The 15003-nt window shown below is 47.8% G+C and overlaps 1 protein-coding gene and 3 non-coding genes across 4 annotated transcripts; all 4 read left to right on the forward strand.

The window, feature by feature from the left end:
* Window positions 1-37: 37 nt before the first annotated feature.
* On the forward strand, window positions 38-5489 carry HSPA8 (heat shock protein family A (Hsp70) member 8). Its single transcript, XM_041480663.1, has 9 exons — window positions 38-193; window positions 1330-1539; window positions 1967-2172; window positions 2259-2411; window positions 2499-3054; window positions 3301-3503; window positions 3798-3996; window positions 4273-4505; window positions 4986-5489. Exons 2-9 carry the CDS (start codon window positions 1335-1337, stop codon window positions 5169-5171), a joined length of 1941 nt encoding a protein of 646 aa, XP_041336597.1. The 5' UTR covers window positions 38-193; window positions 1330-1334; the 3' UTR covers window positions 5172-5489.
* On the forward strand, window positions 3135-3231 carry LOC121360654. Its single transcript, XR_005956238.1, has one exon. It is a non-coding gene; the product is annotated as a small nucleolar RNA SNORD14 (small nucleolar RNA).
* Window positions 3626-3722, forward strand: LOC121360655. Its single transcript, XR_005956239.1, has one exon. It is a non-coding gene; the product is annotated as a small nucleolar RNA SNORD14 (small nucleolar RNA).
* On the forward strand, window positions 4583-4685 carry LOC121360653. Its single transcript, XR_005956237.1, has one exon. It is a non-coding gene; the product is annotated as a small nucleolar RNA SNORD14 (small nucleolar RNA).
* Window positions 5490-15003: the final 9514 nt, after the last annotated feature.

Consider the following 15003-nt stretch of genomic DNA (forward strand, 5'->3'; position numbering starts at 1 on the left):
GGACCAATCACTTGTGACCGGGGGGGCGGGATCTGCGCGGTGATTGGTCAGAACTGTGCGAGGGAGGCGTGGCCTTCTGGAAGGTTCTGGGCGGGTATAAAAGGGCGGCGCGGCGGTCGCGGGGCATTGAGCGAGCCGGAGCTGAGCTGAGAGCCTGCCCAGTGTGTGAACGAGAGACCGGGCCGGACTGCGGGTAACGGGGCTGGGGGGGCACCAGGCGGCACGGGGAGGGCGGGTTGGGACGGGGCTGCCTTAGAGTGGCGTAGGGCGGGTGTTGGAGGCAGCTTGGAGGTGACCTGGAAAGGGCGGAGGGCCCTCCCGGGTGATTTTGTGTCCTCAGGAACCGTTGTGCTGCGGGATGGGGAGGGAATGGCGGGTACTGACCCATTTTGGGCTGGAGGGGTGGTGTTTTTTATCCCGGTATTTCCACGTTTATCTCATCAATGTGGTCTGCCGCGGGAGGGGGAGGAGCGGGGACTCCGCTTCCCTCCCCCCCCCGCCGACTCCATTACTTTTGAGACGGGGGAGGGCTCGAGGAGGCGCAGCGCCCATCTTGCCTCGCTGGGGGGCGGCCTGGGGCGGTGCCGGGACATAGCGGGTGCTGCAGTGCCCGGGGGTGGAGAACGGCCACGTGTGGGATGCGGAGGGGATGGCTCCGGGGGGGGATCGGTGTCGCAAGGGGCTGGGGCTGCGCTGGCACACGCGGCCCGCCCGCCCGGGACTCCATTTCCCGGCAGCCCCCGGACACGCCCCTCCCCCGCGCTCACGTTGCGCGGGCGGCGCGGGGCACGGTGGGATTTGGAGTCCCTGGCCACGTGGTGCGGGGGACACCAAGTGGCGGAGGCGGGGAGTGCAGCCGGGGGGCGCTGCGGGGCCACGTGGGAGAACGGGGCTGGGATCGCAGTGGGATTCCGGGCTCATCCTGGGCTGGGATCGCAGTGGGATTCCAGGCTCATCCGGGGCTGGGATCGCAGTGGGATTCCGGGCTCATCCGGGGCTGGGATCGCAGTGGGATTCCAGGCTCATCCTGGGCTGGGATCGCAGTGGGATTCCAGGCTCATCCTGGGCTGGGATCGCAGTGGGATTCCAGGCTCATCCTGGGCTGGGATTCCAGGTTCATCCTGGGATTCATCCACAGCGGTTTCGGCGGGAAGGGATCCAGTTGCAACCCTTTACAATGGGACACATTTCACTAGAGCAGGCTGCTCCCAGCCCCACCAACCTGCCCGTGAACATTTAAATAAAGAAATTACCACCATTTTCCCGGTCAAGCTGTATCATCTTCACTTTTAACTAAATTATTCATATTTTTCTTTTTTTTTTTTTCAGACAAGATGTCGAAGGGACCAGCTGTCGGGATTGATCTTGGCACCACCTATTCCTGTGTTGGCGTGTTCCAGCATGGGAAGGTGGAGATCATTGCCAATGACCAGGGCAACCGCACCACGCCGAGCTACGTGGCCTTCACAGACACAGAGAGGCTCATCGGTGATGCTGCCAAGAACCAGGTGGCCATGAACCCAACCAACACAGTCTTTGGTAAGGCTGCAGGATTGGCACGCTGTTTAGTGATTAAAGAGATGTTTCCTGGCTGTGTGCATCACTAAAAGGTTTTCTCATAGCAGTTTTATACTTTAATTATTTCTAACCAGAATAAATTTGTGATAACAAGCTAAAATTTATTAAAGGCAGGGAAAATATTTGCCCTGTAGTAGGTTTTTCAGGGTAATCAGTCTTGGATAATCTTAATCAGTTGTCTTAACATAGTTTGTGGTTCAGTATTTTGGTGGTAATAGCACTGAATTTATGCACGTTAAAGAGATGAAATTTAGTGAATGCATCTGGGTCTTAACAAAGCACTAATAATGTTAAGGATCCTAATCTAGAATTTTCTGCAATTTTAGTAAAAGTTTTAGGTTTTTAGTTAAAAGTGACCATTATTAAATATTCAAATTATCTCTTCCAGATGCGAAACGGTTGATTGGGCGCAGATTTGATGACTCGGTGGTGCAGTCTGACATGAAGCACTGGCCCTTCACTGTGGTGAACGATGCTGGCAGACCCAAGGTGCAGGTCGAGTACAAAGGCGAGACAAAGAGTTTCTACCCAGAGGAAATCTCTTCCATGGTTTTAACCAAAATGAAGGAAATCGCAGAGGCTTATCTTGGCAAGGTGAGTCTGGGACTGAAGTGGAATGCTGTGTGAGTGGTTGTGTGTGAGGATTGCCATCCCTGACTGTGCTGTTGCTGTGTTTGCAGACTGTTACCAATGCAGTAGTGACTGTCCCAGCCTATTTCAACGACTCCCAGCGCCAGGCCACGAAAGATGCCGGAACTATTGCAGGGCTCAACGTCCTGCGGATCATCAACGAGCCCACAGCAGCTGCCATTGCCTATGGGCTGGACAAGAAGGTATGGAGGGGTCTCTGTGCCTGGCGAGGGAGGAAGCTGTTTCAGTAGAAGTAGGAATTAAATAATGAAAGAGGCTGTTTCCTGCAGGTTGGTGCTGAAAGGAACGTGCTCATCTTCGACCTGGGCGGCGGCACCTTCGATGTGTCCATCCTGACCATCGAAGATGGCATCTTTGAGGTGAAATCCACAGCAGGGGACACCCACCTGGGTGGGGAGGACTTCGACAACCGCATGGTGAACCACTTCATCGCCGAGTTCAAGCGCAAGCACAAGAAGGACATCAGCGAGAACAAGCGGGCCGTGCGCCGCCTGCGCACCGCCTGCGAGCGCGCCAAGCGCACCCTGTCCTCCTCCACCCAGGCCAGCATCGAGATCGACTCCCTCTACGAGGGCATCGACTTCTACACCTCCATCACCAGGGCTCGCTTCGAGGAGCTCAACGCCGACCTGTTCCGCGGCACGCTGGACCCTGTGGAGAAGGCGCTGAGGGACGCCAAGCTGGACAAGTCTCAGATCCACGACATCGTGCTGGTGGGAGGCTCCACGCGCATCCCCAAGATCCAGAAACTGCTGCAGGACTTCTTCAACGGCAAAGAGCTCAACAAGAGCATCAACCCTGATGAGGCTGTGGCGTATGGGGCAGGTAATTGATCGTTCTGCAGCTCTTGGTGGTTTCCACCTCAATCCTAAAGCTTGCCAAAGCTGTAGGAGTTCCCCTTGGACTTGCAATGATGAAGCAGATTCCAAAGCCATTCGTAGTTTCCACCAGAGGTCGAAAGGCTTGTGATGGTGCAAGTACCTTCCTTGGATGTCTGAGCGAGCCCTGTGCACCAGCAGAGTTCACAGGGGATGGGTTGCAGGGGTTTTAATGCTGTGTCTCTCTCCCCAGCTGTGCAGGCTGCCATCCTGTCTGGAGACAAGTCTGAGAACGTGCAGGACCTGCTGCTGCTGGATGTGACTCCCCTGTCCCTGGGTATTGAGACAGCTGGAGGGGTCATGACAGTCCTGATCAAGCGCAACACCACCATCCCCACCAAGCAGACCCAGACCTTCACAACTTACTCTGACAACCAGCCCGGGGTGCTGATCCAGGTGAGCACTGAGCTCTGGGGTAGTAACAGGACACTGACAGTGCTTTCACTGGTTAACACCTTTCTTGGTTAGCTAATTTTTAGGCCAGAGGTATTAAATTCCTGTAATTTGTAAATTCCTGGTTGCTGTGATGAAAGTGACTCCAAAGCCATTCGTAGTTTCCACCAGAAGTCGAAAGACTTGTGTTGGTCCAAGTACCTTCCTTGGATGTCTGAGCGACCACATCCCTTCAGGGTAACAATTAATTAACCCATTATGACTTTAATGACATAATGTGATGCTTCTCCTCCTTAGGTGTATGAAGGAGAACGTGCTATGACTAAGGACAACAACTTGCTGGGCAAGTTTGAGCTGACTGGCATTCCCCCTGCTCCCAGAGGGGTCCCTCAGATCGAGGTCACCTTCGACATCGATGCCAATGGAATCCTGAACGTGTCTGCTGTGGATAAGAGCACTGGCAAGGAGAACAAGATCACCATCACAAATGACAAGGGTAAGGATGTGCTGTCCTCCCCCCTGTCTGTGGGAGAGCACTTGAAAAAACGGGCATGTCAAGCTGTGCCTGTTGTTCTAGTCTGAACTTGGCTGTAATCAGCCTTTTCATCCAGATTTATACCTATGTGAGCTTTTAAGCTGCAGTAATTAATAAATTATTAAGAAGGCATGTTCTGGGTCTCTTCTGCCCCCCCAGGTTTAAAGTGTGTAATGTTTGGGAGTTAGGGATCATTCCCTGAGGACAGTCCATGCTCATGGTTTGTGTTCTCTGCAGGCCGGCTGAGCAAGGAGGACATCGAGAGGATGGTGCAGGAGGCAGAGAAGTACAAGGCAGAGGATGAGAAGCAGAGGGATAAGGTGTCGTCCAAGAATTCCCTGGAGTCCTACGCCTTCAACATGAAAGCCACCGTGGAGGATGAGAAGCTCCAGGGCAAGATCTCTGATGATGACAAGCAGAAAATCCTGGACAAATGCAATGAGATCATCAACTGGCTGGACAAGAACCAGGTATGTCAGAGTCCCTGTTCAGCTGCCAGGGGCTGGCTGAGCCACAGGGACAGTTCAGGCTCGAGGAGGAGCACTGGTTGCTGTGATGAAAGAGATTCCAAAGCCATTCGTAGTTTCCACCAGAAGTCTTTCCAGAAAGACTTGTGTTGGTCCAAGTACCTTCCTTGGATGTCTGAGCGACCACAGCTGGGGAGCACAGATAGTTCCCAATCCCTCCTGTTCCCTGGCTGCCTTCCAGGGGTGTGTTATTGTTCAGGAACAATGTGAGATGCCAAACCAAGCAGGAATAATTGTGCCTCTAATGCAAGTCTGCCTTGGTGCTGTGGGGCTAAACCAGCCAAGATTGTTGAAATGTGTGACCCAGGCAGTGCTGCTGTGCCCACCAGTGCACATTGTTGAAATGCATCACCCAGGCAGTGCTGTTTCCCTCCTGGGCTGTGCCCTGGAGCAGCAGCACCTGAGCTCTCGTTTCTCTTGCAGACGGCCGAGAAGGAGGAGTTTGAGCACCAGCAGAAGGAGCTGGAGAAGGTTTGCAACCCCATCATCACCAAGCTGTACCAGAGTGCAGGAGGGATGCCCGGTGGGATGCCTGGAGGATTCCCTGGGGGTGGAGCTCCTCCCTCCGGGGGAGCCTCCTCTGGCCCAACCATCGAGGAGGTGGACTAAGGACCCTGGGAAATGCATTCCACTAGCAGTTAGTGTTGGAGGAGACCCCCAGCTGGGGGTTGGAGTGAAGGACCCAATCCTGTAGGCACATCTGGGTTTATTTTGCCAGATTAATAACTCCATAACTGAGCTGCTGTAAAAAAAAAAAAAAAAAAAAAGGAAAAAAATTAAAAACTGAACAAAAGCATTTTTTTTCTGGGCATTTTAAATACTTGAAAGTGTGCGCAGGTGGGAGATGAATACCATTGCACTTTACAGTACTGTAAATGAGTGGGAATGCAATTCATGTCCTAAAGAATAAAAACTATTTAATGGGCATCACACTGTCTCTGCCTTCACTTGATTCTACCAGCTGACCAGTGGAAATAAAAGGAAAAAAACCTAAATTCAGGTAATTGGTGCTGAACTGAGCATGACCCCGGTGGGTATTGCAGTGGGAAAAGAGGTTTGGAACAGGGGCTGCTTGAGCAGTTAGAGCCTCGGTGGATTTTTGAGAGGAGAACTTGCAATGGATTATTTCTGAGCTGTGGCAGACAATTTCAGGATTAACCAGGTTGGAAAAGACCTTTTCCAACCTGTAAGTTTATCCTGCAAGTACAAGAATGCTGGATAATTAGTTTTTCTTTAAGGGATTACTGGCTGAAGTATCTCAATTTGTGGGATGATTCAGAGGTGACAAGGTGGAGAATTTGCTGGCCAGGGAGGAGGCCTGGGGTGATGTTTTCAGCAATACTTGGCTGAAATAATAATATAAAAACTAATAATATTTTGTAAATACAATAATATATGCAAATGTTTTTCAAGAATATTTGAATACTGTTTTATGAAAAAAAAACCCCACTGCTGTATGTGTAAATAGTATCAGTGAAGGAACAATTGACTTGCAATTAAGATCAGAAAATTCCTAGAGCAGTGCCAGGTGGAGGGAACTTGGGATGATCCAGTCTGGGACTCAAAAATATTTTGTGTTAGGGATCCTGCCAAGGGCAGGGGCACCAACAAAAAAAAAAAAAAAAAAAAAAAAAAAAAAAAAAAAAAAAAAAAACAAAAAAAAAAAAAAAAAAAAAACCACCAAAAAAAACAAAAACAAAACCAAACAAACAAACAAAAAAGAACTAAATAAAAACCCTTCAGGAACGGTGAGAGCTGGCTGTAAGGAAAGGCATGGACAGACTGGTTGGAAATTTTCATATATACCTCGTCCTGGTACCAGGGGGTAAAGCATGGGTTTATTCCTAATCCTGGTACCTAACAAGACGTGGGTTTATACTTAGTCCTGGTACCTAACAAAGTGTGGGTTTTACCAACAAGGTGTGGGTTTATACCCGTTCCTGTACCTAACAAGGAATGGGTTTTTACCTAATCCTACACCTAACAAAATCTGGGTTTATTCCTAATCCTGTGCCTAATAAAGTGTGGGTACCTAACAAGGTGTGGGTTTATTCCTAATTCTGGTACCTAACAAGGTGTGGGTTTATTCCTAATCCTGTACCCAACAAGGTGTGGGTTTATTCCTAAATCTGTACCTAACAAAATCTGGGTTTATTCCTAATTCTGTACCTAACAAAATCTGCATTTTTACCTAATCCTGTACCCAACAAGGCGTGGCTTTATTCGCACCACTCTACCCAGCACACACAGGCACTCAGCACCCTCCTCCTCCTCCTCCCTGCCCTTCCTCCCCTCTCCCTCCCCACCCTCATCCCCTCCCTGCTGATTTCCCACCAGTGCCTCCCTCTCTTCCCGGGAATGATTTCCCACCGGGCAGCAGGGCTGATTTCACTCATCAAATCTCCCTGCACTCCTTGCACATGAAATGTTTAGCCCGGCCCCAGCGAAGCACACCGAGTGTTAACGTGTCGCAGGCTGCCTGCAGCCAGCATTAGGCTGTAATTTGAAAGTGAGTGAAGTGATAATGCCACGCTCCCTGCTTTTGTGAGCCTGCATTAATGCAGCTCTGCCAGCACCAGGCATCGACTCCCACTAATAGTGTGAGGGAGGGTGGCAAAATTGGGGCTGATGCAGGAAATAAAGGGTATTGACCAGCCCACTGCAGTGCCACAGCGGCCTTTAATCTATTACTGCCCTTGATGGGGGTGTTTTAATGCAACTTTAGTGACAATCACATTTGCAGTCCCCACTCTGCCTGCTGCGAGGGCGGCAGGGCTCGGGTCAGGCTGTGGCTCAGAGCTCATAGGTATTGATCGTGGCCAGGCTCAGGGCTCTGCCTTATAATTATTTCATTAAACCATTTAATGGTTATCAAATATGAACCCCTCTCCTGTTCCATTTAGGAATTATTGCAATTGTTAATCCATGTCAAGCTTATTTCACTGAAATTGGCTGATGTTCCCAAGTGCTCACTGTGCCCTTCCCTGTGGATTGATCCCAGGAGAGCCCTTGGGGCTGGATCCCAGTGATCCTGCATTAAAGATCATCCCAAATGAGAGCAGGACATCCTGGTCCCCCTTAGAGTTGGTTTTTGGAGGAGTCACAGGGGAGGAGATGCTCGGGCTCTTTCCTTACACCAGAACCTGGAGGGACAGACTGGAGCCAGGGCAGGTTTGGGTTGGATTTTGGGGAAGTTTCTTCCCCCAGAGCTCATAGGTATTGATCGTGGCCAGGCTCAGGGCTCTGCCTTATAATTATTTCATTAAACCATTTAATGGTTATCAAATATGAACCCCTCTCCTGTTCCATTTAGGAATTATTGCAATTGTTAATCCATGTCAAGCTTATTTCACTGAAATTGGCTGATGCTCCCAAGTGCTCACTGTGCCCTTCCCTGTGGATTGAGCCCTTGGGGCTGGATCCCAGTGATCCTGCATTAAAGATCATCCAAAATAAGAGCAGGACACCCTGGTCCCTCTCAGAGCTGGTTTTTGGAGGAGTCACAGGGGAGGAGATGCTCGGGCTCTTTCCTTACACCAGAACCTGGAGGAGCAGATTGGAGCCAGGGCAGGTTTGGGTTGGATTTTGGGGAAGGTTCTTTGTGGGATTTGGGCTTGTTTTTTTTCTATTAAAGTGAATTGTGAATTCCTCTTCATTTCACTTTTCCTCCTCATGAATGGCACATTGAGTCAGGGTTTAATTCCTGAAACTGGAAAATCCCAGAGGAGCTGTGGGAATCCCAGGGACTCTCATCAGCTGCCCCAGGGCACCCTTCTGCCCTCTCTCCCAGCCCAAATCACCCAGATGGATAAAAACTGGATGAGCCCAACTGTGGGAAGCCTTTGGAATGCATTTGTATTCCAGATCCATTGGAGCCTGTATTCCTTGGCACCTTTCCATTAAAGCCCTGGATGCTCTGGAAGAAGCTATATCTTAATTTGAACAAAGTGATTCCAGTTTCTGTGGGCAGGCAGTGCAGTTCCTGCAGAGTCCTTTATCAGTATTCTGTGCTGCCTCCTGGCAGCTGCTCATTTGCTGTTGCCTCAACCTGTGCTGACCTCATTTTCTCTCACAGAGCAGTGAAGGATTTGGTAAAAATTAGTTATATTAGTGGCTCCCGATCCAGCCAGTTTATTTGTGATATGACAAATATTTCAGCCATTAGGATCTTTCCATCTCTTAGCAGCTTAAATGCACTCACTTATATTCCAAATCACTGCTTAATTTAAAAGCCTATTTGTGCAGATTGGCGCAGGCAGGGAAAAAACCTGCGGAACACTCACCCCTCCAAAGAGGGCTGTGGGATTGGATCCCCACTCCATAACTTCACAGTGCCTCTAATCACTCTGAGCACGCCAGGAGCACAGCAATTCCACGGAGGAAGGGGGGCAGGAGCTGGGGGTGCAGGGCATGGATGGAGGCTGGCTGTGCCTCAGTTTCCCCTCATGATGCCTTGGGAAGGCTGGCCTAGAACAGAGGCTGGACAGAGGCAGGGCTGAGATTTGGATCATTTGTCCTTGGTGCCCAGCTGGAGCAGGAATTGTTTTTGAATTACTGCTCGTGCCAGTTGATGTTTGAAATCAAATTTAAAGATAAAACAGCTCTAAATTTTTACAGTAGGTTATGGCAGAGAAATCTGAAAATAATTATCCTTGATACATTCTGCTGCACCTTTCACAATCAGGGAGTGGTGGAGACACATTTAACTGCAAGGAAAAGCTTCACAAACCAGAGCAAACTGTAATTCTTGCTCAGGCTCACTCCTGAACTTGCAAGGCTCTGGGAGTTCAGATGCTGATGGAAGTGGATCGATTTCCCCCTATATTGAAAGCTTCCAAAAAAAAAAATCCTCCTCAACAAAAAAAAAAACCCCAACCCACCTCCCGGGCTGCAAGTCCCATGGTTCCAATTAAAATCACCTGTTAACTTAAAAAGGTCTCTTTTTAAAAAGGGTTTAAAAGATTTTCATTTAATTGATTCAATGTAAAATGCCCTTTACAATTACCACTATAAACTACTTGTTTCCCACTGAGTAAGACCCAATTTGAGATGTTTATCAAGACTTTGCACTCTTTCCACTCTCCATACTGAGTTCTTAAATTCTTTATTGACAGCTTGCATCTGTCAGCCGGGGATATTTTTAGTTTGTGGCAAGAAAGCTTTTAAAAGGTTGTAATGGCTTGATTTTGCAGTCTCTGTAGCCTCAAGAAAGAAATCAGCTCTAAATGGCCTCGTAAGTGCTGGGTGCCCCTCATTTCAGAGCAGGAAAATGCCAGGATTTCACAAATTTCTCAGTATTTCCATAAAGGTTCAGTGCAAAAATCACCCTCCCCCTCGGATTTTGGAATTTTTTCTCTCTTGCCATGAACTTCTTCACAATTAATAAAATTGTGGCACTGATTGGGTCCTCCTCAATCTCTGACTTTCACTGTTGGGTTTATTTAGAACTCTGGGGCTGATCCCTGTGGGTGCCTTCCAACCCAGAATATTCCATAATTTGTCCTCAAAATACTGATATAATAACAATAACAATAACAATAACAATAATGTGATAGAAAAATAATCATATAATAATAAAAATAATACTAATGCTGATAATTCCATTGAGGTGAGTTTGCTGTATAAAACCCATTTATTTGACCCCATTTGCTGTCTCATTGTGCAGATTTAATTTCATTTTTTCAGCAAGAAAATGATGCAGAAATCAAAGCCCAACTTGGGTGTTTGGAGCCTTGGTGGATTTTAGTCTGGGGAGTTTCCTTTGGGGAAAAGCAGCTCCCTTTTCCTTTCTCTTCTCTGGGGAAAGAAGAATTCTCCAACTTTTCAGCTCAGGAACACTGAATTATTGCAGAGTTTTGAGAAATTATTTGATTTCTGTAGCCCTGTCTCTCAGAGCTTGTGAAATACAAATATTTTAGCAGCAAAAATCCTTTTTTTCTGCAGTTTTACACCTTTGGCTGAGGAAATAAATTCTTCAAATCTTCGAATCGAGGAGGGTTGAAATCTTGTAGTGCTTTGAGGAATCAAACAATTCCTGTAACCCCAACTCTCAGAGCTTGTGAAATATTAATATTTTGGCAGCAAAAATCCCTTTTTCCTGCAGTTTTACACCTTTGACTTGGGGGAAAAAGAATTCTCCAACTCTTCATCCCATGAGTGTTGAATTCTTGCAGTGATTCAAGAAATCAAACAATTCCTGTACCCCCCCAACTCTAAGAAATTGTAAAATACAAATATTTTAGCAGCAAAAATCCCATTTTCTACAGTTTTCCACCTTTGACCCCTCAGGTTGCAGGAGCCAGGGAGGGAAGGGTCTCTCTGCAGAGGGATCTCCACCTGCTGCCCCCAGGGAGCTGCTGGGAATTGGCTTTTCCCAGAAAAACTGGGGAAAATTGGGAAAAAAACTGGGAAAAACCTGGAAAAAACTGGAGAAAATGGGAAAAATGGGGGAAAAAAGGAGAAACTGGGAGAAAAATGGGGGAAAAAAAAGGAAAAAAACTGGGAAAAGCTGGGGAAGCTGGGATTTGTGAGTCCTTCAGGCACCAGAAGGAAAGAGATTTTCCTCCCTGGCAGTCAGCACGGATAGAATTGAACAAATGGCACCCCAGGAGAGGTTTTTGGTTTTTTCTTTTTCCTTGTAAACCCATTGTGTCTCCATTAAAGGAGAAGGAAAAGGCTTCCCTCGAGCCCCTGCACCTTGAGCATCCTCCCCAGCACGCAAAAATAAAACACAGCCCTCCTAAAACAGGGCCTGGATCCCCTGCACTTTGCTCTGCCTGCATTTCAGCCTTTTCCAACATTATTTTTGGGGAAAAAAGCCATTTTTGGGGAAAAAAAAGCCATTTTTGCTTTTTTTTTTTTTTGGTGGCTCTCTCAGCAGCAATGCCACGATTTCTCATGAATAAAACACGTTTTAAGTGTGCTTAAACCCAGCCCAGCTCTCTGACCTGGCCTTGCTGCTGATAAAATCCCCTCCTAAATTTCCAAAACCCCTCCTAAATTACCCCAATTACACTTTGAGAAGCACAGAGTTTGTTTCCACACTTTAAATTCAATTTCTACCCAGACCAAGAGATAAAACCTCGCAGCCCCTGACTAATTACAAACCACAACAGGTTAAAGTGTCCAGCACCAAGGTGATAAATATGGGCATAATTATGGGGTTATTGTAGGGGCTTAATTAGGAGAGCTGTAATTAGCTTCTTTTTCCCAATTTTCATTGAGCAGCAAACAAAAATCAAATGGAAAATATTTTCATTTAAAAGGCATTCTCAGCATAGGGGTGCTGGAAGAGATTTAATTATTCATTGTTAACGACAAGGGGGAGAAATCACTTCTTTTGTGCCAGGAGGGGGAAAAATTGAGGCTGTCAGGCAAAAAATGAACACCCAGCAGCTTTCACCTGGAATTTTGGTGTCAGCCTGTGAAGAATTCTGGGAGTCCTCGCCTTCACTTTGCTGAGGTTTCATCTGCAAACTTTAATTTGCAAAATTTCCTTCTTTTTCGGGGGGATGAGGGGGTGCTGGGCACTGCCAAGGAGAGCCTGGGCTCCCCAAATTCCCTGGGTTTGTCCCCAAGAACCCCAAATTTCCTCTTTTTTGGTTCTTAAACATCCCAAATTTCCTGGTTTTTAGTCCCCAGGCACCCCAAATTTCCTGGTTTTGTCCTCAAGCATACCCAATTTCCTCTTTTTTGGCCCCCAAGATCCCCAAATTTCCTGGGTTTAGGTCCTCAAGAACCCCAAATTTCCTCTTTTTAGGTCTCCCCAAGCTCCCAAAATTTCCTTTTTTTGTCCCCTAGCACTACAAATTTCCCCTTTTTTTGTCCCCAAGAACCCCAAATTTCCTGATTTTTGGTCCCCAGACTTCCCAAATTTCCTGGTTTTTGGTCCCCAAGCACCCCAAATTTCCTGGTTTTGTCCCCAAGCACCCCTACTCTCCTGATTTTTGGTCCCCAAGCACTCCAAATTTCCTGATTTAGGTCTCTAAGAACCCCAAATTTGCTGGGTTTGTGTCCAAGCACCCCAAATTCCTAGCTTTGGTCCTCAAGCACCCCAAATTTCCTCCTTTTAGATCTCCAAGCACCCCAAATTTCCTGATTTTAGATCTCCAAGCACCCCAAATTTCCTGGTTTTTGGTTCTCAACCATCCCAAATTTCCTCTTTTTTTTTGTCCCCAAGCACCCCAACTTCCTGTTTTTTGATCCTCAAGCCCCCCAAATTTCCTGGTTTTTGGTCCCCAACCACCCCAAATTTCCTGGTTTTTGGTCCCCAACCACCCCAAATTTCCTGTTTTGGTCCCCAGGCACCCCAAATTTCCTGTTTTTTAGTCCTCAAGCCCCCCAAATTTCCTGTTTTTTGGTCCCCAGGCACCCCAAATTTCCTGCTTTTCGCTGCCTGCAGCTGCTCAGTGCTCAGGGCTGTTTCAGGAGCATCTGAGGGGGCTCAAACACCAAGGCTTGGAGCTGAGCTCTGCTCCTCCCAGCACCCTTCCAAAGGAAAAAGGGAGAGAACTGAAACTTTCCAGGTGTGGCTCTGCCAGGGAGAGCAGCAGATTTTAATTCAGGTGCCCAGGGTCTAATGAAGTCTTTCTGCTGTTGAAATTTGAAATATTTGTGCTGTCAGAGCCTCCTTGAAGCTGCCAGGGGCTGATGGAGCCTGGAAAACTCTCCCTCTGCATCCCACGGGATCTCCATCCTCTGGCTAAGGGGAAAAAACCTCAAAAATCGCTCATTTTCCTTAAAGTTAAACAAAATAACCAATCCGTGATCCCTGCTGGCGTGGTGGCAACAGGGCACGAGGCATATTTAACATCTCAGGGATTTTTTTGGGGTTTTTTTTTTGGGTTTTTTGGTTTTTTTCCCCAAGGAACCCCTGGTGCTCCACATCCCCCTGGATTTGGCTGCTCATTTGCTGGCCCTGAAATCCTTCCCCGTGCCCGAGCTGAGCAGATGAGCCTCCAGGATCCTTCTCTTTCTTGTGCATTTAGGGGTGAAAAATCGGCAGCAAGGATTCAATTAGCATCATATCTGAGCCTGCATCCACATTTGGGCCTGACAAAAGCAGCATCTGCTTCATTAGGAGTTGCTTAATTAATCCTGACATGGCCAGTTATTATATGGTAACAATGTCCTCTGGGTGAATACTTAGAGGGGAAGGGATGGGGCAATCGTGAAAAGATGATTTTCTTCTTTTTTTCTTGGAGCTCCTTTCAGCATTAAAAGCTGGGGCTGACCTCGTGCCTTGCCTCATTCACAGAAAAGTGATTTCTGACTTAGGTGGGGCTGATTTTCCTCTGGAAGTTTGGGGTTATTTGTAAATTTTTATAGATATATATTTATAGATTTTTTTTTTCAGCAGAAAATTCATGGTCAACACTGGCAGGAAGGTTCCTAAATCATGTGGGATGGATTCATGTGTTACATGACAATCAAAGTTGCCTTAATTGCTTTTCCTGAGGATGATTAAGACCAACTTAATCAGGCAGGATCTCAGTGGAAAAGCTGGAAACTCCTTTTGGAGCTCACAAACTCTTCTCAAGCAGCTCCAGAGCTCTGCTGTGGTGGGAGGAGGTCAGCAGCTCTGTGGAATTGCAAAAACTCCTGAATTTCCTCGGGGGAAATAGGAGGGTGTGTGCTGAACCCCAGGTTGGGGTGGCATGGCTGGCACAGAGCAGCTCAAATCCGGGATTTTGGGGCAGGAGGGGAGGGAGATCCAGAGCTGGACTCTCAGAGCCAGCCTGCCCCGGGGATGGGAGCTGCTGGAAACGTTAGTGTTTAACCAGGGCAAGGAACTCCCGAGTTTAAATTCACTTCAACACCTCCCGAGGGCTTCTGCCACAGAATTCGGGCAGCACCGGTAATTCTGTGTGTCCTTCCTTCCTTCCTTCCTTCCTTCCTTCCTTCCTTCCTTCCTTCCTTCCTTCCTTCCTTCCTTCCTTCCTTCCTTCCTTCCTTCCTCCCTCCCTCCCTCCCTCCCTCCCTCCCTCATTGAATCCCAGATTTACCAGAACACACAAATCTGAACTCCTTTAATCAGAATTAATCCGTGCAGAGTCCTCTCCTCCCCAGAAACCGCCACGAATCCCAGAATTTGTGAAATTCCCTTTTCCAGCCTCCCTTGATCCCAGCAGCTCCAGGTGCCTCGGATTTGGTGGGAATAACTTCTTAGGGAGCATTAATAAAACTTGTTACCCTAATTGGGAGAAAAGCTGGAATAAAGCTGGAGGCTTGGGGCATTAATGGATGGCAGAGGGAGCAGGGAAGGAACCAGGCTTCCTGTCCTTTTAGGATTGGATGGCAACGAGCTCCCAACCACCACAGCTAAATTAGAGAAGATGGCTTTCCATAATTTCTCCAAACAATCACTTAATGGGAGCGGTGTAATTCCACGAAATAGGTGAATGGAGTACTGATCCATTTTATGGAACCATCAATAAACGAA

Source organism: Pyrgilauda ruficollis, unplaced genomic scaffold (genome assembly GCF_017590135.1).
Source record: "Pyrgilauda ruficollis isolate IOZ18807 unplaced genomic scaffold, ASM1759013v1 scaffold52, whole genome shotgun sequence".
NCBI lineage: Eukaryota > Metazoa > Chordata > Aves > Passeriformes > Passeridae > Pyrgilauda > Pyrgilauda ruficollis.